Genomic DNA, 22,300 nt, shown 5'->3' on the forward strand with positions numbered 1-22,300 from the left:
GGCCCAGCACAGGGCCACACACAGGAGGCATCCTGCGTGCTCTAGGGATGGAACCCAGGGGCATTCTGCCTCCCAGCTGCACCCCCAGCTCTATTTTATCTTATTTTTATTTGACAAGAGGGTCTTGCTAAGTTGCTGAGAACCTCTGTAAGCTGCTGAGGCTGCCCTGGAATCCCAGTTCTCCTGTCTCAGCCTCCCAAATACCGAGATAACAGGAGTGCCCACCACACCCAGCTTAGTTCTCTTTGTTTGGAAACAGGTTCTTGCTAAGTTGCTGTCGCTGTCCTCAAACCCGCGATCCTCTCAACTCAGCCTCCTGAGTACTAGGATGACAGGTGTTCACGGCCACAGACAGCCACAGAAATCCATGAAAGTACAGATGAATAAATAGATGACAAATTCCACAAGCACAGGCGGGGCCTAACGGCAGGCTTGGGGGGCAGCCGCAAGCCCGTGGGACCAAGCCCCAGGGCCAAGGCAGAATTGGTGGGGGTTTTCTTTCTTCCTTTTTTTCTCTCCTTTCCTTCATTCTTTCTCTTCTTTCCTCTCTCTCTCTCTCTCTCTCTCTCTCTCTCTCTCTCTCTCTCTCTCTCAGTTCTGGACAGCCTATTTTATTTTTTATTTGGAAACAGGGTCTCACCAAGCTGCTGAGGTTGGCTTTGAACCTGTGATTCTCCTGTCTCCACCTCCCAAGCACAGGGATTACAGGTGTGCACCACAACACCTGGATTTGGGGGATTTTTTTTTTTTTTTTTTTTTTTTTGCAGTACTGGGGATAGAACCCAGGAGCATTCGAACTCCGAGCTAAACTCCCAGCCCTATTTTTTATTCTTTACTTTGAAACAGGGGCTCACTGAGTTGCAAAGGGCCTCACTAAGTAGCTGAGGCTGTCTGCCCACCGCGGTCCTCCTGTCTCAGCCTCCTGAGTGCTGGGATTACAAGCGTGCGCCCCCACGCCCGGCTTTTGGGGGGATCTTAATAGAAATCCCTTTCCTTCCCAGACCTGAAAAACTGTGTAACCACAGGCCTGCCATATAATGCAACAGCCCTTCTATACGGACAGTTTTCCTGAAACCCAAATTGAAGAGAAGGGGCAGGAGTGAAGTGTGCACCAAGGGTGTATACAGCCATGTATGTGTCTTGTGCACACATGCAGCCACTCAAGTATGTAATGTACACGTGCACCTGTGTGTGTGATACATCTCGGACCTCATGGCAGTGTTACTCCATTCGCAGGCCCAACAGATCAAGAAAAGGTCATCCCTAACCCAGGCACAGTGGTTCAATCTGTCATCCCAGGACTTGGGAGGCTGAGACAGAAGGATGGCAAGTTTGAGGCCAGTGCACAGCAAAATTAAGGAGATACTGTTTAAAAATAAAACATAGGGCTGAGGGAGGGAGGGAGGGAAGGAGGGAGGGAGGGAGAGAGAGAGAGAGAGAGAGAGAGAGAGAGAGAGAGAGAGAGAGGGAGGGAGGAGAGATGGATGCTCACTCCTTAGCATTTACTGTCTCGGAAGCCCTCTCGCAGTCCCAGAACCTCTGGGAACTCCTTTCTCACAGAAAATAAAAACCAGCAGGGGCTTGATGGTACACTTCTATAATCCTAGTACTCGGGAGGCTGAGACAGGAGCATCCCAGGTTCCAGGACAGCCTCCATAAGAAGGGAGGCTCTCATCAATCTAACAAGACCCTGTTTCAAAATTAAAATAAAATAGGGCTGGGGGTGTAGCACACAGTCTGCCTGTCCTTAATGAATGGCCAGCCATCCCCGAAGTGGCTGCCCCCTCAGCAACGTCTTGGCTACGCCTTCTTTGGCCCTAAGAGCAGGGAAGGACCCGACAGAGGGCAGCATGGCAAACCCCGGGTTCGCTGGAGACCAAAAGACCCTGGCCCTCCCCACCCGACGCTTGGTTTCCGGCGACACCCTTGCAGCTCCGCGCGGGTGGGCCACACAGGTGCAGCTCCGCGCGGGCGACACGTGCGGCTCGGTGCAGGCGACACCGTGCAGCTTGGTGCATGCAGGTGACACCGTGCAGCTCCGGGCGGATCGACACCGACGCAGCTCGCAGGTGACACCCGTGCAGCTCAGTGCAGGTGACACCCATGCAGATCGGTGCATGCAAGGTGACACCCGTGTAGTTCCCAGCAGGTGACACCCGTGCAGCTCGGTGCAGGTGACACCCTGCTGCACAGTGCGGCTCCCTGCGGGCTCCGGGGAAGATGACCCCGGCCCAACCGGGGCCTGGCCCAGCCCGCCCGCCGCCCCTTCCGGCCGCCCCGTGGGGAAGCGTGGCTGCGGGACAAAGCGAGGAAGCCCCCGGCCCGCCAGCCCCGCTTCCGGCCCGCGCCCGAGCCCACCGGCCTGGCGGGGGTGGGGGGGGGCCTGGGAATCGCCTCGGCACTCCCTGCCGCCCCCCGCAGCAGGACCCGCACGCGGCGCCTCCAGCCGGTCGCCTCTCAGGACTATTGCACGCAGAACGTCGGCTGGCTAAGCCCTTGCTCAGACTAAATCTTTACCGAAAAACATCTCTCAACCGAGGTCAGTGGCCAGGCCTGTAATCCTAGTACTTGGGAGGATGAGACAGGAAGATGGCAGGTTCAGCGCCAGCCTCAGCCTCAGCAACTTAATAATATCTTGTTTCAACCATAAAAGGGCTGGAGTGTAGCTAAGAGTGAGAATGGGTTGGGGGGGGGGGGGGAGAGAGAGAGAGAGAGAGAGAGAGAAGAAGAAGAAGAAGAAGAAGAAGAAGAAGAAGAAGAAGAAGGAGGAGGAGGAGGAGGAGGAGGAGGAGGAGGAGGAGGAGGAGGAGGAAGAAGGGAAGAGGAGGAAAGTAAAAGGCTGAGCATGGTGGCAGGCCACTGTAATCTCAGCTCCTGGAGAGAGCCCCTAGGATTGTTTGAGCCTAGGGATTGGAGGAGAAATTAAAGACTGGGAGTGCAGATCAGCGGTAGGGATTTGCCTAGCATGTACAAGGTCCCAGATTCCACTACTAGGGGGAAAAAAAGCAAGGAAAATCTGAGCGAGGATACTACCATTTCAAAAGAAAAGCGCCAGGTATTGTGGCTGCACACCTGTAATCCCCGTACTTCGGAGGTTGAGGCAGGAGGATCACAGTTTTGAGGTCAGCCTCTGCGACTTAGGGAGGCCCTCAGCAACTTAGACCACGTTTCAAAATAAGGAAAAAGAAAATTCTCTAAAACACACAATGTACTTAAACATATTGAAGTCAACCACTAAGCCAAGCAAGGGAAGGAGAGATGGCGGAGCCCAGTCTCCCAGTGTGGCCTGTTTCGTCCCCGACCTTCCAGAGGGGTTACTAGATGTACAAAAAGAAGACAAGCAGCTGCAGAGGCCGACGCAGGTGGGCGAGTCCTCCACACCAGGTCGGGTATCCTGGAGGCCCACGTGGCCAAGGACACAGCCTTGTTCAGGACGACAGGAGGACGCACGGGGACGCTGGTGTGCTGAGGCGGCCCCAGGGCCTGCCGGGAGCCCGGCCAGGACCAACTGCTCTTCTGCTGTGCGGCAGACACCTGAGAAAACGCCTTCCGTCGCACCCAGTCCTGGACCATCGACTGTGGGTTGTTCGTGTTTCCGTCTGCACCAGACGGAGGCAAACTCTGGAGGCCAGAAACGAAGTCTATTCTTCTGCCTCCCAGAGCACGGGGCACCCAGCACCTGCCAGGCGTGCCGCTGAAAGCATCCCCGGCAGGCCGCAATGGCCGGCAACTCAGGCCTGCCTGCCCTCACCTGGACCACTCGGCCCTCACCGCCAGGCCTTTTTCTCTTTTTTGTTTTCTTTTGGGGGCGTGGGGAGGAGTCTGGGGGTGGAACCCAGGGGCATTCTACCTCCGAGCTACACCCCCTGCCCTATTTTTTATTCTTTATTTTGAAACAGGGTCTCACTGAGTTGCAGAGGGCCTCAGTAAGTAGCTAAAGCTGTCTGTGAACCACAATCCTCCTGTCTCAACCTCCCGAATGCTGGGATTAGAAGCGTGTGCCATCACGTCTGGCTCCCCGCAAGGCCTTTGCAGACCAGCCTGGAATTCCTCCTTGTTCCCCCAGCCTGCCGTGCAGTGCGCTTCAGCCAAGGCTCGCTGTGAGGCTCGCTGGCGTGAGAGGGATGAGTGGCCCTATCATTCCTTCTTTTCTGCATTATCAGTAGTGGTAGTAGGAGTAGTAGCAGTAGTAACAGTACTAGCAGGAGTGGTGGTGGTGCTCAGGACTGAACCCAAGGCATCCTAACTCCAAGCTACACCCCCCAGCCTTTTACTTTTTTTTTTTTTTTTTTTTTTTTTTGGAAACACAGTCTCACTAAGTTGCTGAAGCTGCCTCAAACCCGCAATCCTCCTGTCTCAGCCTCCCAAACACCAGGATTAAAGGCGTGTGCCATCAGGCCTGGCTTCTCTGCCTTAATTCTTGGGTGAGAGATCCTGCCGGCTATCTTTCAGAACCCACAAAATCAACCATTTCCTAACTGACCATCTAGGGTCCCATTGTCATTAACATAAATATAAGAAAAATTCCTCTGAGGCTGAGGCAGAAGAATTGGGAGTTGGAGGACAGCCTGGGTAACTTAGTGAGACCCTCTCTCAAATTTAAAGTAAGCCAGGTGTGGTGGCGCATGCTTGTAATCCCAGCATTCGGGAGGCTGAGACAGGAGGATGGTGGATCGCGGACAGCTTCAACTACTTACTGAGGCCCTTTGCAACTCAGTGAGACCCTGTTTCAAAATAAAGAATAAAAAATAGGGCTGGGGGTATAGCTCAGAGATATAATGTCCCTGGGTTCTGTCCCCAGTACCAAAAATTTTAAAAAATAATAATAATAATTAAAATACTAATAATAGTGGGGTGGACATGTAGCTCAGTGGTAGAACACTAGCCTAGCACATGCCAGGCCCCAGGCTCAATTGCAAAAAGAAGAATAAAGAAACCCATAGCAGGACTCTTGGTAATAGTAAAGAATAGGAAATAATCCTACCCCTCTGAACAGGAACGCAGATAAATAAACCACGGTGCAGCCGCACAATGGAATGGTGGGACCCAGGGCGCACGAAGGGCGCTTGTCTTTGTGTATCAACCAGGAACTTTTCACAAACACGGGGCTGAAGGCAATAGCAAGCACGTGCCTTTCTGCAACAACAGGATACCCTTATATAAAGTTGTAAACCCAAAACTATACTAAGCATGGCCTGGGAGTGACATAATGCAGAACCCGGCGTGAGGGTACCAAGTACCAAGTGTACTGTGGTGGTCACTTTAGGAGAGAGACACACAGACAGACAGACAGACAGACAGACAGACAGACAGACAGAAGGGATTGAGGAAGGGTTCAGAGGTGTCCTCAACTATGTCTGTAAGATCTGTTTCTTAAAAAGAAAACTGTAAGCTGGGCATGGTGGTGCAAGCCTGTAATTCCAGTACTTGGGAGGCTGAGACAGGAAGACCACAGGTGTGAGGCTGGCCTCGGCAGTTTAGCCAGATTTGCAGCAATTTAACGAGACTCTGTTTCAAAACAAAAAATTAAAAAATTAAAAGGGCTAGGAAGTGTAGCTCAGAGGTGGAATGTCCCAAGGTTCAATTCCCAGCACCACAAAAAAAGAGAAGAAGAAGGAGGAGGAGGAGGAGGAGGAGGAGGAGGAGGAGGAGGAGGAGGAGGAGGAGGAATCAAACTAGCTGTGTGGAAACAGGAATCATTCATTGTTAATGAGTGTACACTGGTTCAGTCTAGAGGGATGGTAATTTTGCATCATTTATCAAAGTTATAAATGTATAACTCTGTGGGAGGGGTATATGTGTGTTTTACGGGGGCTTGAATCCAGGGTAATTCTACCACTGAGCTACATCCCAGCCCTGTTTTTACTTTTTATTTTGAAACAGAGTCTTGCTCGGGTATTGTGTGCCATCCTCCAACCTGGAATCTTCCTGTTAGCCCCGAATACTTGGATTACAGGTGAGTGCCACCTTGCCCAGCTTGAGCATATCATTTGCCCCAACTCTCACACATCTAGAAATGGTTTTACAAATACACACACATACCAGCCAGTGCCTAACTGTAATCCCAGCCAGTACGTGGCAGGCTGAGACAAGAGGAGTCCAGCCTCAGGAACAGCCTCAGAACCTTAGCAAGGCTTTCAGCAGCCTAGTGAGGCCTGTTTCAAAACAAAAACAAAAGATTTTAGCCAGGCATAGTGGCGCACGCTTGTAATCCCCGCACTTGGGAGGCTGAGACAGGAGGATCGCACAGGTTCGAAGCCAGCCTCAGCTACTTAGTGAGGCTCTCAGCAACTTAGTGGGACCCTGTTTACAAATAAAGTATAAAATAGGTCTGGAAGTGCCCAGAGGTATAAAAGCCCCTGGGTTCCTTCCCCAGTACCACAAAAAAAAAAAAAGATTTTTAAATAGGTCTGGGGTGTAGCTCAGAGGGAGAATGCCTCTGAGTTCAATCCCTAGTACTACAAAAACAAAGAGAAAGAAACAGCCGAAATACCATGCAGCTCTAAAAATAGAATCCATCGATATGGAAAAACTTGTAAGGCACAGAACACAGGGTGTCGGATGCTGCCCTGTGCAAACTGGACATGGTGATGCACACCTGTAATCCCAGGACTTGGGAGGCTGAGACAGGAGGTCGCAGGTTCAAGATCAGCCTCTGCAAGTAGTGAGACTCTCAACCTACTGAGACGCTATTTCAAAATAAAAATGTAATAATAGGGCTGGGGTATAGCTAAGAGGTAGAATGTCCCTGGGTCCAATCCCTACTACCACCAGAAGAGAAGAGAAGAGAAGAGAGAGAGGAAAGAGTGTAAGAGAACGTGTTTGCTTATGCCTGTGGGTGCATAAAATACGTCTGAAATTATATGTGTGAAACCAGGGTCACTGGCTACCTGTGAGAAGGGTAACTTGGAGACAGAGTGTGAGGGAGACTTTCACTGCCCGCCTTCTTAAGTCTTTGGTCTATGTGAATATATTGCCTATCAAAAAAAAAAATGATCAAATTAGCCAGCCTTGGTGGCTCATGCCTGTAATCCCAATGCCTGGGAAGCTGGGACAGGAAGATCGCAGGTTCGAAGTCAGTTTCGGCAATTTATCAAGACTCTCAACAACTTAGCAAAACCTTGTTTCTTAGTAAAAAACTAAAATAGGCCTGGGGGTGCAGCTTGGAGGTAGAATGCCCCTGGGTTCAATCCCCAGTGGAAGAAAGGAACAAATTTGTGAGCCTCTGAAGCAAGACGGATTTCCTTAATTTCTCAGGTAGTATCAGTAAGAATGGAGCAGAGCTGTGTGTCAGGCGCCCGCTGCGGTGCCGCCCAGCCTGTGAGCGGGGATAACAGCACCGGGCGGAGCCTCACCACCATCTGCCCAAACCACCCTGGTGGCCTGCAGCAGACCTTGTCTATTTCTGGACCTGAGTCCCCATCACCCATAGGATGAACCCCTTCCTTCTCAGCCTTGCTACCAGTCGCCATTGCTCAGAAGAGCTGCGTCCAAGCAAAAAGCCAAGGCCAAGAAGCACCTGGAACAGGACACACCAGTACCCTGGACTGTCCCCTTCCAAAGCCCCAAAACTCTGACCATTGCTTCCCCCAACAAAAGCCTGCTTGTATCACCACGGCAGCCTGTCAGTAATTACCTCCAATTACAAACCCAGAGCCCAGCAAGGCCTCAATTAGCCCATGAAGGGGCCGAGGAGGGGCCGGCTATACAGAGCGTAAAGCCCATATGTGACCTCCCTACACAGAGTAGCACGCTTCTGTCCTCAGTCCAGCCCAGCAGCTTGGAGATCTGGAGACCTGGTGATGTGTGGCCCCGCGGAGAGGCTGTGGGATCTCGTACCTCGCTGGATGCTCCTCACAGAGCCCAGTCAGGAACTCCACTCCAAAGTACAGTTCCCCAGACTTTGTATTCTCTCCCCACTCAGGCCACAGTGGACCTCACCCACCACTTTGAAAGTCCAGGCACAAGCAAGCCCTCAGCCCATCAACTCCTTCTAGAACAAAACAAATATCCTGATCCGGGTGTGGTGGCGCACGCTGGTAATCCCAGCATTTGAGAGGCTGAGACAGGAGGATCACAGCCAGCCTCAGCTACTTAGTGAGGCCCTTTGCAACTCAGCGAGACCCTGTTTCAAAATAAACAACAAAAAAATAGGGCTGGGGGTGTCACTTAGAGGTAGAATGCCCCTGGGTTCAATCCCCAGTACCAGAAAAAAAAAAAAATGAACATCTTGCAGAAAGATGCCCGAAAGCCAACCATAGGCGTAGCTCAGCATGCTGGGGGGAGGACCCGGCCTGTCTCTTCCCAGGAAAGGAAGGCTTTTGGCTTCTTCTCTGTAGTGTCCAGAAACAAACTGGTCCCTGAGCCAATCTTCTTCTGCACGTTTCCTGGAAGAGCCCCAGCAGGTGGCTGCGCCCAGGCTTCAGCAAGCGCTGGAGTTTTCGCTGATTCCAACTTGCTCTCCTCGTCACAGTGAGTGTGCACGTCTGTGGGAGAGAGTGTGGGTGCACACGCCTGTGCACATCTCAGGCCTGGGTGTGAGAAGGTGTGTCATGGCTTGGATATTTCCCCTCGCCCAGAAAAGCTCCTGTGTGGGTAATAAAGAAATTATCAGAGGTGAAATAATTGAATCAGGGCTCTCTCCTTATCAGTGGATAAATCCACTGACGGGTTAATAGCTTGAATGGTTTTACTGGGTGGCAACTGTAGGCAGGTGGGTGTGACTGAAAGAGAGACATCTGCCACATGTCCTTGGGATCATGTCTATCCCTGGTCTGTCTCTGTCTCTCTCTCTCTTCTCCTCCTCCTCCTCCTTTTTCTTCTTCTTCTTCTTCTTCTTCTTCTTCTTCTTCTTCTTCTTCCTCCTCTTCTTCTTTCTTTTCTTCTTCTCTTCTCTCTTTTCTTTCATCTTCTCTCTCCTTCCTCACTCTTTCTCTATTCTCTCCTTCTTCTCCTCCTCTTCTTTTTCTTCTTCCTCTCTCTCTCTCTCTCTCTCTCTCTCTCTCTCTCTCTCTCTCTCTCCTCTCTCTCCTTACTACCTAATAGAGCTAAACATCTTTTCTTCACCCTACCCTACGCCATGTTTCTGCCTTGGAGCTAGTCAATGATTAACTGAACCTCTGAAACATAAGCCAAATAGACCTTCATTCTTCCAAGTTGTTCTTGGCCGTTGTGTTGGTCGTGGCAACAACACAGCTTTTCTAATACAGAAGGCATCTGAAGGAGACCGAAGCTTGATAAGAAGTGGGTCTCTTAACTAGCTGCAAGTGTGTGGTCATAGGGAAGGAGGACTTCCTGGGCACGAAGGCAGAGTATAGCATTCTAGTTAGTTCAACCACTTTCCAACCTTTTGACAATATCCACTAAAACTGAACAGATGTCTACTCCTAGGCAGTTGCTCAAGAGTAATGAAATGCCCTTCACAAAAAGACATGAACAAACACGTTGATGGCAGCTTTATTTATAATATTCCCAAACTCGAGACAAATGCCCATCAACAGGTAGGCGATGGGTAAGCAAATTGTGGACTATTGCACAGCAATAAAAAGAAATGAATAACTGACACTTGTAACAAGACCTGTGGATATTTAAAATGTGTGGTGCAGGCTGGGCGTGGTGGCGCACGCTTGTAATCCTCGCGCTTGGGAGGCTGAGAGAGGAGGATCGTACCGGTTCAAAGCCAGCCTCAGCTACTTAGTGAGGCTCTCAGCAACTTAGTGAGACCCTGTTTCCAAATAAAGTATAAAATAGGTCTGGGAGTATATCCCAGAGGTAGAAAAGCCCCTGGGTTCCACCCCAGTATCACAAAAAATAAAAAATAAAATGTGTGGTGCAGAAGATACCAGCCATAAAAGAGAGAGTACGAGAGAGTACGTGCTAAATGTTTCATCGACATGAAGCCCAAAGCAGACACGGTTAACTTATAATGATAGAAACCAGAACCTGGCCTACCTGTGGGGACAGCCATGGACAAAGAAAGGTATTAGGGAGCTTCCTGACGTCACAGGAATGCTCCCCGTCTTGATCCAGGTGGTGGTCGCAAGTCGTGGTTTACATATGCATTGCACGTAAAAATATATCAAACTGTACTCCTCAGGTGTGTATTGTTCATTATCTAAGTTATAACACACACACACACACACACACACACACACACACACACACACACAATCTTGGTATGTGGAAAATCTCCTTCAGAGGGCCAGTAATATAAAACAAAATGGAAGGTCCCTTCTCTCTTCCTTCTGACTTCATGGCAACCAGGCATCTAAAACCGCCCCCCTAGCCAGGCATGGTGGTGCACGCTTGTAATCCCCGCGCTTGGGAGGCTAAGGCAGGAGGATCGCCCCTTGTGGACAGCCTCAACTACTTAGTGAGGTCCTCTGCAACTTAGTGAGACCCTGTTTCAAAATAAAGAATAAAAAATAGGGCTGGAGGTATAGCTTGAAGGTGGAATGTCTCTGGGTTCCATCCCCAGTACTGCAAAAATTAAAAAAATAATAATAAATAAATACATAAATAAATAAAACTGCCCTCTTTAGCCCAGTATAGTGGCATAAGCCTGTAATTCCAGTACTTGGGAGGCTGAGACAGAAAGATCACAGATTCACAGTCAGCCTCAGCAACTTAGTGGGGCCCTCCACAACTTAGTGAACCTCTGTTTCAAAATAAAAATAAATAGTCCTGGGCATGTTGGTGCACACTTTTAATCCCAGCATTTGGGAAGCTGAGACAGGAGGATCAGGGTTCAAGGACAGCCTCAGCTACTTAGTGAGGCCCTTTGCAACTCAGTGAGACCCTGTTTCCAAATAAAGAATAAAAAATAGGGTTGGGGTGCAGCTGGGTGGTGGAATGCCCCTAGGTTCCATCCCCAGTACCGAGAGAGAGAGAGAGAGAGAGAGAGAGAGAGAGAGAGAGAGAGAGAGAAGAAGAAGAAGAAGAAGAAGAAGAAGAAGAAGGAGGAGGAGGAGGAGGAGGAGGAGGAGGAGGAGGAGGAGGAGGAGGAGGAGGAGGAGCATGAAGACAACACTCAGGAGAAACACTGGCTGAGACCTGGGGAAGGGTCTCTACCCATCAGCCTTATGGTCTAGAGGTGGAGGAAGAGAGCGAGAAAACTTCAAGCCCAAGCAAGGGTCAGGGTCTAGTGCAGGGCACACACTGCCCAGGATTGAACAAAACGGCTTTGGGTCACAGAAGTCACAAGAGATATCAGAGGACCTTGGCCGACAGCTCTTGCCACTCTAGAATTTTCTCTCTGGGAGCATTCGAGAGGCGCCTTCTCGGCCTTTTCTCCCTAAGTCGGCCTCAACTAGGAGAAAGAACTTCTGCCCTCAGGTCTGCCTGATAGATCCAGGGCACGCGCTCCTGGGGCAGCGAAGCCGCTGGACCCAGCACCACATGGATGACGTGGGAAGAGCCACGCTCTGCACAGCGGCACCTGCCTGTGGCCCAGGCTACTCGGGAGGCTGAGGTGGGAAGATCACAGAGCCCTTGGCTCCAAGACCAACCTGAGCGAAAGTGAGACCCCCTTCTAAACACCAAAGAAAGGAGGGACTCAGAGCTCTGGACTGCCAGCCCAGCCCCCAGCCCGGAAGGGAGAGAGGACAGTTCAATAACACACTTTACCAGCCGGAAACAGCTCTCATCCATGTCTTTGTAGAGTGAGGAGTTGCTTGTCCTTTCTCTCAATCAATCTCAATCTCTCTCTCTCTCTCTCTCTCTCTCTCTCTCTCTCTCTCCCCTCCCCCAACTTGGGCAAATGACTTTTTTTTTTTTTTGGCAGTACTGGGGATGGAGCCCAGGGGCATTCTACCTCCTAGCTACACCCCCAGCCCTATTTTTTATTCTTTACTTTGAAACAAGGTCTCACCGAGTTGCAAAGGGCCTCAGTAAGCAGCTGAGGCTGGCTGTGAACCACAATCCTCCTGTCTCAGCCTCCCAAATGCTGGATTACAAGCGTGCGCCACCACGCCTGGCTAAATGACTCTTCTAATCCCAACCAGGCCAACTAACATCCACTGACCCGGGGCCTGGCAAGGTACAGGTGCGTGCACAGAGATGTGCTGTCCCCTTGGGCTGCGCCCTGTCCTTCTGAGCCACAGGAAGCCAGGCCCGTGTATTAAAGTGCATGAGCATCTCAAAGGAACGCTGAGCAACCCTGCCACAGGGAACAGCCAGGGAGCTGCAGCCGCCACCTGCTGCTCACCACCACACAAGGGCATCAGAGAATCAGCGGGCTTCTGGGAGCCAGGCTGCCAGCAGGGGCAGGGCCAAGAGATCCTTCTATAGGGTGAGCTGGGTCAGCGCAGGAAAAGGCAGAGAGTCCAGGCACCGTTTGACAGTGTTTTCCACCAATTGTGCAGGTTCTGACCTGGGATGTGCGACGGGTGGGCATGGGGAAGCAGTGTGGGGCCCTGCATGAGAGGACAGAGAAGTGTTGGAGGAATGGGACCTGAGTGGACAGCCACAGAGGCCATGAGGCTGTGGGGGCTGCAGCGATGGTACCCATAAAACAGGTTGCAGCCTCTGGCTTCTCCCTCCCTGTGCAGAATGGGCAGCTGGTGGTGTCTGTGGGCAAAAAAGGGGCATCTTGGGACATGATGTGGGCCGGGCAAGCTGAGCTGTGCCTGGGAAGTGCTGTAGGGCGGTCGCTGGTGTCCCCACCCTAGACAGGGAAACATCTGACTTCATCAGAGCCCAGCGGATTGCTCACTGCTCCCACTGTCTGGTCCTCTGAGGCATGGAGCCAGGCTGCGGGCCAGGAGGCTCAGCAGTGGAGGCCGAGGGTCCCTGGGCCCATCTGCAATGGATGCTCCATAGACAGGAGCTGCTGGTGGCTCCTGAGCCGCTGTGGACCCCTGAAAAAACAGGATGAGGGAGGTGCTGGGCCCCGGCTCAGGCACTCTGAGGGACATCTTCCCAAGTCACTGAGCTGGCGCCCTGTGTTGCCCCAATGCATGGGAAAGGGGGTGGCCCTGGATCCGTAGGACCCCAGCAAAACAAGTGCAGTGGGACAGGACTCCATCCGACCTGGCCTGCCCAGGGTGGTAGAGAGGTAAAACAAAGCGCAACCCCCTTCCCCTGGCTCTCTGCAGCACCCGCCCCCCTCTCCCTGGACCGTCCCCTCTCCCTGGGCTCCTCCGCCCCGAGGCTCTCACTTTTTCCCTGAGGTCAGGAGCGGCCCTGACCCTGGAGGCAGAAACCTTGCCTGCTTCCCCAGCCTTCAACCAGGGCTGCCCATCTTGGAAACAGACTAACTCCAGCCCCTCCTTGCGGGCACAGTCAAGGCACCCCTTTCTCTTTTCTTTTTTTCCAGTACTTTCTCTTTTCTTTTTTTCCAGGGCCGTTATACCTCCGAGCTACACCCCGGCCCTGTTTTTATTCTTTACTTTGAAGCAAGGTCTCAGAGTTGCAAAGGGCCTCACTAAGTAGCTGAGGCTGGCTGCGAACCATCATCCTCCTGTCTCAGCCTCCCAAATGCTGGGATTACATGCGTGCGCCACCACGCCCGGCCTAAGGCACCCCTTTCTCATCTGGTTTGGGGGTTCTGTTCCTGGGAAGGACAGCTGGAAATCAATACCGGGGGAATCAATGCCCAGAAAATTCTTTCGAGGGACTCCTGTCTTGGTCCTGCCCCTTACACACACACACACACACACACACACACACACACGCAGCAGCAGCAGCAGCAGCAGCAGCAGCAGCAGCAGCAGCAGCAGCAGCAGAAGTAGCAGCAGCAGAGTGGGGAATCCTGGGGGGTGATCACACACACAACAATGCTGTTACACCTGGCTGCAGCCCGAGCTGACAGCGGAAATGCCTGTGAGGGGGAGGGCGGCCTGGGAGCCAGCCTGGGTGGTCAGCAAAAAAGAAGAAAGGAGAGAGCGGGACCCCAACGGGATGGGGCCAGGCCCAGGTTCCACCTCCCCAGCCCTGGCCCTGGGGAGCTAATCCACAACAGCCCCAAACCGGACTCATCACTCTCACCCACAATCCTGGGCGCAGAGAGAAAACACCTGCGGCCCTGCTCGAGACTTTGAGGATGTGCTGCCTGCCCCGTGCACGCTGGGGCGGGAGACAGCAGAGAACAACCGAGCTACTTGGCGAGGTCTGCAGTGCCGGGTGGAAGTGGGCATCTGCTGAGGTCAATGGGGAGAGCCTAGCTCCCTCTCACCCGCCGCGGGGGTCAAGACGGGCTGTCTGTGGGTCTCTCCCGAGTCATTCAGCGTGCTGGATTCCAGAGAGCACATCAGAATGCACATCAGAGCCCGTGCCTACAGATGCTGGAGTCACAGAACTTCCCAAGAACTGTCAGAGACCGGACAGCCTGGGGGGGGGGGAGGAGGGAGGAGAAGAAGGAGGGGAGGGAGGAGGGGAGGGGAAGGGGAGGGAGGAGGAAGGGAGAGGAGATGGGAGGGGAGATGGGAAGGGAGGAGGGGAGGTGGAGGAGAGGGAGAGGGGAGGAGGAAAGGAGGGGGGACGGGAGGAGGGGAGGAAGAGGGGAGAAGGGGGAGGAGGAGGAGGAGGGGAGGAAGAAGGGAGAAGGGGAGGTGGAGGAGAGGGAGAGGGGAGGAGGAAAGGAGGGGGGACGGGAGGAGGGGAGGAAGAGGGGAGAAGGGGGAGGAGGAGGGGAGGAAGAAGGGAGAAGGGGAGGAGGAGGGGAGGGAGAGGGGAGGAGGAAAGGAGGGGGGACGGGAGGAGGGGAGGAAGAGGGGAGAAGGGGGAGGAGGAGGGGAGGAAGAGGGGAGAAGGGGAGGAGGAGGGGAGGGAGAGGGGAGGAGGAGGTGACAGGCTACCAGGCTGGCCTCCAGACGCCAGTCACTAACACACCTGCACGCCCTCCAGTCAGTCCACCTTCCTCCACAAAGAATCCGGGCCAGCCCCCTCCTCAGAACCCAGGGGTTTGGTGCTTGAGGCTTCTCTCACTTAAACTTAGAACTGCAGGCTTTTAAAAACTCACTTAAAAAGGCATCTTGCCAAAGGGCACACCTGATTTTGCTGTGAGCACAGCTCCCCTCTGAGACCATCTCTCTACCCCTGAACCTTTGGAGAAAGAGGGTTGAAACAGATGTCCTCTGGCCAGGAGGACTTGAACAAGTGCCCCTACCCTGGGCCTGCTATTCTTCTTCCAAGTCTAAGATAGAATTATATACTCCAAGAGGGAAGGAGACAGGGAAAAACTGAAAGACAGAAAAGGGGGAAAGGAAATGAGAGGGAACAGGAAAGAAGAAAGACAGGAGGCTGTCCATGAACCACACTGCGCAGATACTCCGCACACCTCTGAGTGTGGCTGTGTTACCGCGCCTACATACCAATCGCATGCTTGCACGTGTGTGTGCCTGTGTTTCCAACCAGCACGCCTTGCACCTGGACAGCTGGTAATCAGACATCTCCAGGGCAGATGGTCACCATGACCTCTCTCTGAGACACCTGCGCGCTGGCTCGCGCATTCAGCCCCCCAGACCCATCGCAACACCTTGCCCCCTCCGGGCGCCCGGAGGGGTGGCCGTCTGGTGCGGTTACAGTACGCGGTGGTTTACTTGGTGGGATCCGAGGCAGATTCCTGGAGGGATCTGGCTCCCACATTCACCCTCCGCTCCGCGCAGAAGTCGGGCGATTCCGCGGTCCTAGCGATCTTCTTCTGCCCCACCCCAGCTCGGCCCAGCCCGTCCGAGAGCTCGAGGGTCGGGAGCGGGGCCGGCCGGGCGGGCGGGTCTCCCCAGCCGCGGCTCAGGGCTCCGCACTCCACCCCGGCCCGGCCCCCTCGCCATCTCGCCCCTCCCCCGGCCCCCGCTTCAAGTGTGGCCTCGGGGCGGCAGCCCGGGCCGGAGCCGAGGACTCGTGCCCTTCACCTGGGGCGGCGAGGGGGCCCGCGCTCCGGGGTGCAGGCGCGCCCTCCCGGCCCGCAGAGCTGGCGCGGGCGGCGGGCGGGAGCCGGCGGGGCCGGGGGCCGGCCGGTCCGCGGTGCGGGCGTTTCCAAAAGTGACTCGCGGATGGACTCGCCCGAGCGCGGCCCGCCGCGGCGCTCCGGGGGCGAAGGCGCCTGACGCCAGCGGAACCCGCGGAGCCACGCGGGTCGGCCCGGGGCCGGCCGCGCTCCGGGGACTCAGCGCCGCCGGGGCGGCCCCGGGAGCCGGGGCGGGGAGGGGGAGGGGCGGGGCCGGCCGGGGCGGGGAGGGGCGGCGGGGCCCGGCTCGCGCGGGCAGACTCCCCCAGGGCCCGAGGCCGAGCCCCACTCCCGCCGGCCGCTCCCCGGGGGAGGAGAGCGCCGCGCCGCGCCGCCCGGGAGCGGCCTCCGAGCGGAGTTTGCGGGCGCGGCGGCCGCGCGCCCGGGGCGCCATGGCCAGCTACCCCGAGCCCGACGGCGCGGCGGGCGCCCTGCCGGCCCCCGACGCCGGCCGCGCGGCCCCGGAGCCCGAGGCGCCGCCGCCCAGCCCGGGCCGGGGCGCGGGGCCGGCGCCGGAGAAGCCGGACCCCGCGCAGAAGCCGCCCTACTCGTACGTGGCGCTGATCGCCATGGCCATCCGCGAGAGCGCCGAGAAGCGGCTGACGCTGTCGGGCATCTACCAGTACATCATCGCCAAGTTCCCGTTCTACGAGAAGAACAAGAAGGGCTGGCAGAACAGCATCCGCCACAACCTCAGCCTCAACGAGTGCTTCGTCAAGGTGCCGCGCGAGGGCGGCGGCGAGCGCAAGGGCAACTACTGGACGCTGGACCCGGCCTGCGAGGACATGTTCGAGAAGGGCAACTACCGGCGCCGCCGCCGCATGAAGCGGCCCTTCCGCCCGCCGCCCGCGCCCTTCCCGCCCGGCAAGGGGCTCTTCGCGGCGGGGGGCGGCGCGCCGGGCTGCGGCGTGGCGGGCGCCGACGGCTACGGCTACCTGGCGCCGCCCAAGTACCTGCAGCCCGGCTTCCTCAACAGCGCGTGGCCGCTGCCGCAGCCGCCCTCGCCGCTGCCCTACGCGTCCTGCCAGATGGCGGCGGCCGGGGGCCCCGGGGCGGCCGCGGTGGTCAAGGGGCTGGCCGGACCCGCCGCCTCGTACGGGCCGTACCCGCGCGTGCAGGGCCTGGCGCTGCCCCCCGGCGTGGCGAACTCCTACAACGGCCTGGGCGGCCCGCCCGCCGCGCCCCCGCCGCACCCGCACGCGCACCCGCACCACCTGCACGCGGCCGCCGCGCCCCCGCCCGCCCCGCCGCACCCCGGGGCCGCCGCGCCGCCGCCCGGCCCGCTCAGCCCCGCCAGCCCCGCCGCCGCCGCGCCCCCCGCGCCCGCCCCGGCGCCCGGCCTGCAGTTCGCCTGCGCGCGGCAGCCCGAGCTCGCCATGATGCACTGCTCCTACTGGGACCCCGACGGCAAGGCCGGCGCGCTGCACTCGCGCCTGGACCTCTGAGCGCCGCCGGCGGCTCGGACCACGGCCCGCGGCGCCCCGGGCCCCCCTGCGTCCGCTCCGCCTCTCCGCCCGGCCCTCCGAGCCCGCGCCTCTGCAGAGGCCGGAGCCCCCGCCGGACACCCGTCCCCAAAGCCGCCCCCGGGACCGAGCGCGCCCGGGGCCGGGGCGCAGCCGGAGTCGCGGCGCCGACCTCTCGGCCTTCTCCTCCTCCGGGCTCGGCGCTCCCCGCCCGCCCGCAGCGCAATCCTTGGCTCCGAGCGCCGGCTGGACCCGCTAAGTGGACGCGCACCGCCGGTGGAAGGGACGGACGCGCGCGGCTCCGCGGCCCCTCGGAGCTGGGCAGAGCCGCCGTCCGGCCCCGCGGCCTGGTCGGGCTTGCAGCGCCCGCCCGCGCCCAGCCAGCCACGCCGCCTCGCTCGGCTCCAGAACCTCCAGGCCCCGGGCAGCCGGCTAATGTCTTGCGGAAGAGATCGGTGGGGATTTTTTAGATAAGATTTGAAATATTTTTTAAAGGAAAAAAAAAAAAAAAACATTGGCCTGGAAAAAAAAAAAAAACACCAGCGAAGGATTATAGCCTTGAAGTTTTGCTAAAACCAAACATCCGAATCAAAAGCTTTAGCGTTCCTCCTCTTCTCTTCTCGGGGATTTGCAGAATTCCCGGCGGGCCTCCAAAACGCTGTGTTCAAAGAGGTAGGAGAAAATAAATAAGCAGTAAACGATGGTTTCATCTACGAATCGAGGGAGTCTCCCTGTCTCCCTGTTTTGAGGGGAAAAAAAAACAATCAAAAATGAATTTCCCCGAATCTTCAGATACTAGCCCCGGAAGCTGGGGAGATCGCTGTCTGCTCGGCACACGCGGCAGGGGTGGCTCCCCCCCTCGTCCTCGATTTTCGTTTTTGCAAACGTCTTGATTCTCCCAACTTGGGAAGGAGAAATGTGAAACCCGGCCACAGCCGGCCCGGGCGGGTCTGTGGCTCGGAGCTGGCCCCAAAACCCTAGACCCGGTTGTTGTGTAGTGTGTCCTTTGAGGGGACCAAATTTTCTAAAAAGAACTAGAGCACTTTTGTTGTACTGGTGTGTGTTGTCTGTGTGCGTGCGTGCGCGCGTGTGCCCTGTCAATTCCCGAATAAATTTTTTTGTTTTTTTTTCTTTTCACACGGACTTAAATTATTTCCTACGCGCCTTAGTTAACTACGAAGCTGCTTAACACGGGGAGCTCTTCAGGGAGGAAAAAAAATGTCTTTTTCAGGGTGATCTAAACGGCTGAGGGCAACCAGGGTGGCGGGTGTTGTGTTTTCTTGAGGCCTGCTTGTTTTCTGCGTTATCTATCGCAGGTCAGTTAATGTCAACAGAAAGACCTTACACACCGGGGGTGTTTACAAGAAGCTAGTGTAGGTAGGGCTTGTTCTATTTCTGCACCTGTGTAAGTTTGAAGTAAGGAGATGGGCTGTGTTTAAATTCTTGTCCTGGCACTCTTAACTTTTTTTTTTTTTGAGTCAAATATAAAACGACTGAAGAGTTTATTCTCGGTATATAAAAGCCTGGCTTCCGGAGGGCACTGTAAAACTCCAAGTCTCTTTACAAATATCAGGAGTGATGGGTCGCTTTGGTTGTTTTCAACCATTAGAATTAATTTACTTTGAAACAGGGGTAAAATGTTGAGGGGGTTCAGAGAGGTTTGGATGTACTGCAAGGCTGCACAAATCACATCTTTCTTTTCCTTCCTCTTCATTTGACTTGGTAGTAGTCTGAAAGTCGCGGGCAGATTAGGGATGATGAGCGTTTGATTTTCTAATGGGTGGCAAATAATCGATTTTCTAATGGGTGGCAAATAGAAAAGCCAAGGCTGGGTTCTGTGCCCAGCCATGGACTCCCCCTTCCCCTCCATCTCCCAGGCTGGCAACTTCTGGACCAGCCGGGGGTCTAGGAGCAGCTGTGAGCCTCAGGGAAGGAGACTGGAGGCCTCTTGGAGTGCCTCCGGGGAACCTTCAGGGTGGCATCTCTGTGTGTCGTTGGAACTAGGGGAAGAAGTCTCTGGCTCAGGACACCCTCTCTCCTCCCTCGGGCATCCCCCTGGGAAGCTAGTGTGAGTTCTCAGAGACACCCCCGGAATGGGGACTGGAGTCCGCTGGAACCACCATGACTGTTTTAGAAAAGAAAGCTCTGGGAAGCCCCAGAGGTTCCGGGCTGGTATCTGGGTGCTTCTGGGGCCCAGCGGCTCCACTTTCCGGCTGACGGAGGGGAGCTGCAGGACAGGCCGTGTGCTCCTGTGGCTTGTCTTTTCCTGCTTCCTGGGATGTAAACATGTATCCCACGGACTGGTTTAGTCTTGTGCCTGCCACGCTGCGTCCGCGTCCGCTGTGTGTACTAGTGTCCGCTATTCACCTACACAGAGAGCGCATGTTTGGGGCATGGTAATCATCGCAGCTAACACTCAGGGAGCACTTCCTGGGGCCGCCGCGTGTGTGGCCTTCAGAGCTGGTGGTGATGCCTGCAGTTATGTTTGGGACACTTCATCCTGGCTTGCTGGATTATGATATGGGCCTCGTCTGGCAGAGGCTCCCTGCTCTGAGGCTGGCATCCCTGGATTGCTATCTAGCACAGAAAAAGCTGGAAAGGCCGCCGTGGTGGGGGACGGGGACAGAGAGCAGCCCACCCTCACTGAGGCGGGGACACTGGGCTGGACCAGCACGGGAGAGCGGAGCCCCTCTTGCCCCTGAGAATAGACAGGTAAGAGGCAGCCAAGGCTGGGAAACTGGAGCAGGTGAGGATGGAATGGAAGAAATTGTGAGCGCTTCCTGGGTCTCCCCAGGGACTGCAGAAGGCAAGAGAAGAGAGCGCCCCACTTCCCCACGGATGCCTGCAGGGTCCGTCATCTCCCTCTCATCGGGCTTCCCCACAGCGCACCGGCTTGGTCGATTTCTAACTGCTAAATGTTCGGGCCCATTGCAGACTTTCTTCATCTGTCATTGTCTTTCCTTTCTCGCTCTTTGTACTTCTGAGTTTCTGGAAAGCTGGCTTCGGGGAATTTCCTAAGTGCTAGCAAAAGTATTTAAGAGAGTTTCTGATGTGTAGCAATTATGCCATAGCAGAGACAGTCTGGTTGGGTGGCCCCTGGGGGTGTATGTGTCTATGTTTACCAGTGTGTACTGTAAATACAATGTAAACAGGGGTTGATACAATGTCTGAAGGACCTGGGTAATCAGTTGCTACACATGGCATCGAATGGTGTGTGTGTGTGTGTGTGTGTGTGTGTGTGTGTACACTTTCACACTCCCCCACTCGCTGCTGACAGGATGAGCCCTCTCCTGGAATTTGCATACAAATTCTTAATGTGGTAAAGCAGGCTGGTAATCCCAGGACTTGGGAGCCTGAGACAGGAGGATCACAGTATTGAAGACAGCCTCAGCAAGTAGTGAGACTCTCGGCAATCTAGTGAGACCCTGTTTTAAAAAAAAATTTAAAGGACTGGGGGTCACCGGTAGAATGCTCCTGGGTTCAGTCCCCTGTACCACACACAAAAAAATCTTACAACTGTTCATAAGTGCTCCCTAAAACTACCTAAGCCAGGGGCTTGGAGGAGAGGCGTTGTGTCTCCAACGGGGACTAAGACGTCTTTGCCAATACAGCACATGCACGTAGGGACTGTGGAAGGTGACCCCAGGGAGCTCTCAGGACGGCCCACACCCCACTCCAGAGAGCGGGGCGCTTCCCTTGCACAGAGAGAGGTGGCTGCCCCCATCCTGAGGGGCCGAGGCCCAGGGCTTTGACCTGGGTCCTGTCCCCCACAGGCCAACACTGAGGGATCAGCTATGTGGAGCCCCCTGGTGGCAGGTGGAAATTAGGGGCAAAAGGCAGGAAACTGCCCCAGATTGAGTACTTCCCTCTGGGAGGGCCTGGCGCACCTGAACAGGTGGGCCAAATGCCTGGCTTCCCGAAAGGGGTCGGGCCCAGGAAATGGCTTGGTCATGCTCCGAATGGCCAGTGGGCCATGTGTGCGTGTGTGAAATATTTGCCAGTGTGATTTCTGCTTATGTAGCTCAGCGACCATGCCTGGAGCCCAGTCCTGGTGGCTCCCCTCGGTGGGCAACCCCTATTCCTCCTCAAGTGCTCCACTACTAAGCCACATTCTCCTTTTTTTTTTTTTTTTTTTTTTTTGAGACTGAGTCTCAAACTATTGGGCTCAGCTAAGCATCCTGTCTCAGTCTCCCAAGTAGCTGGGGTTGTAGGTGCACGCCATCGCCATCCATCGTGTCTGGCTTTCCCATAGGACTTGCAGGAAAGGATGGGATCAGAAGTTCACACCTCTTTCCTATGTGATGGAGGGAGAGAGGGGAACAGAGCCAGCAGGAACAACCTCAGTTCTGTTTTAATAACAACCAAATATTAAGGGGTTTTTTTTTTTGGTACTGAGGATGGAACCCAGGGACATTCTACCTCTGAGCTATATCCCTAGCCCTATTTTATTGTATTTTTTTATTTTAAAATCGGGTCTTGCTAGGTTGATGAGAGTTTCACCAATTGCTGAGACTGTCCTCAAACCTGTGATCCTCCTGTGTCAGCCTCCTGCAAGGACTGGGATTACAGGCATGCATCCTTATGCCTAGCCAAAAAAAAAAAAAAAAAAAATTAAGGATTGTTAAAACAGAGAGTGTTTGTGGTTTTCTGAAGAAAGCGGGCTCTGGGCTGCACCGAGGGGGTCCCAGAAACCCCGGATCCCACTGCATTTGGCGAATCTGAGAAAAAGTAGGAACAAGCCGGAGGTTGCCCAGTTGTGTGTAGAGAAAACAGCCTCCTGGATTCTAAAGGGGAGACCTGAGAAAGCAGCCGGCCCCCACCCTCACTGCTGCCCGCGGGCCTCTCTGACTAGCACAAGTCCTGGGCTTGCTGAGAACCCAGCCGGGCTGAG

At 55.2% G+C, this 22,300-nt stretch overlaps 1 protein-coding gene across 1 annotated transcript; it reads left to right on the forward strand.

Annotated features, from left to right (window-relative positions):
- Window positions 1–16,338: 16,338 nt before the first annotated feature.
- Window positions 16,339–17,391, forward strand: FOXL2 (forkhead box L2; the record flags this gene model as incomplete). The annotated part of the gene is made up of 1 exon (XM_080696183.1): window positions 16,339–17,391. The coding sequence occupies one exon, from the start codon at window positions 16,339–16,341 to the stop codon at window positions 17,389–17,391; it is 1,053 nt and encodes a 350-aa protein (XP_080552309.1).
- Between the last annotated feature and the right edge of the window lie 4,909 nt (window positions 17,392–22,300).

This window comes from Muscardinus avellanarius, assembly GCF_963383645.1.
Source record: "Muscardinus avellanarius genome assembly, chromosome: 5".
Taxonomy (NCBI): Eukaryota; Metazoa; Chordata; class Mammalia; order Rodentia; family Gliridae; genus Muscardinus; species Muscardinus avellanarius.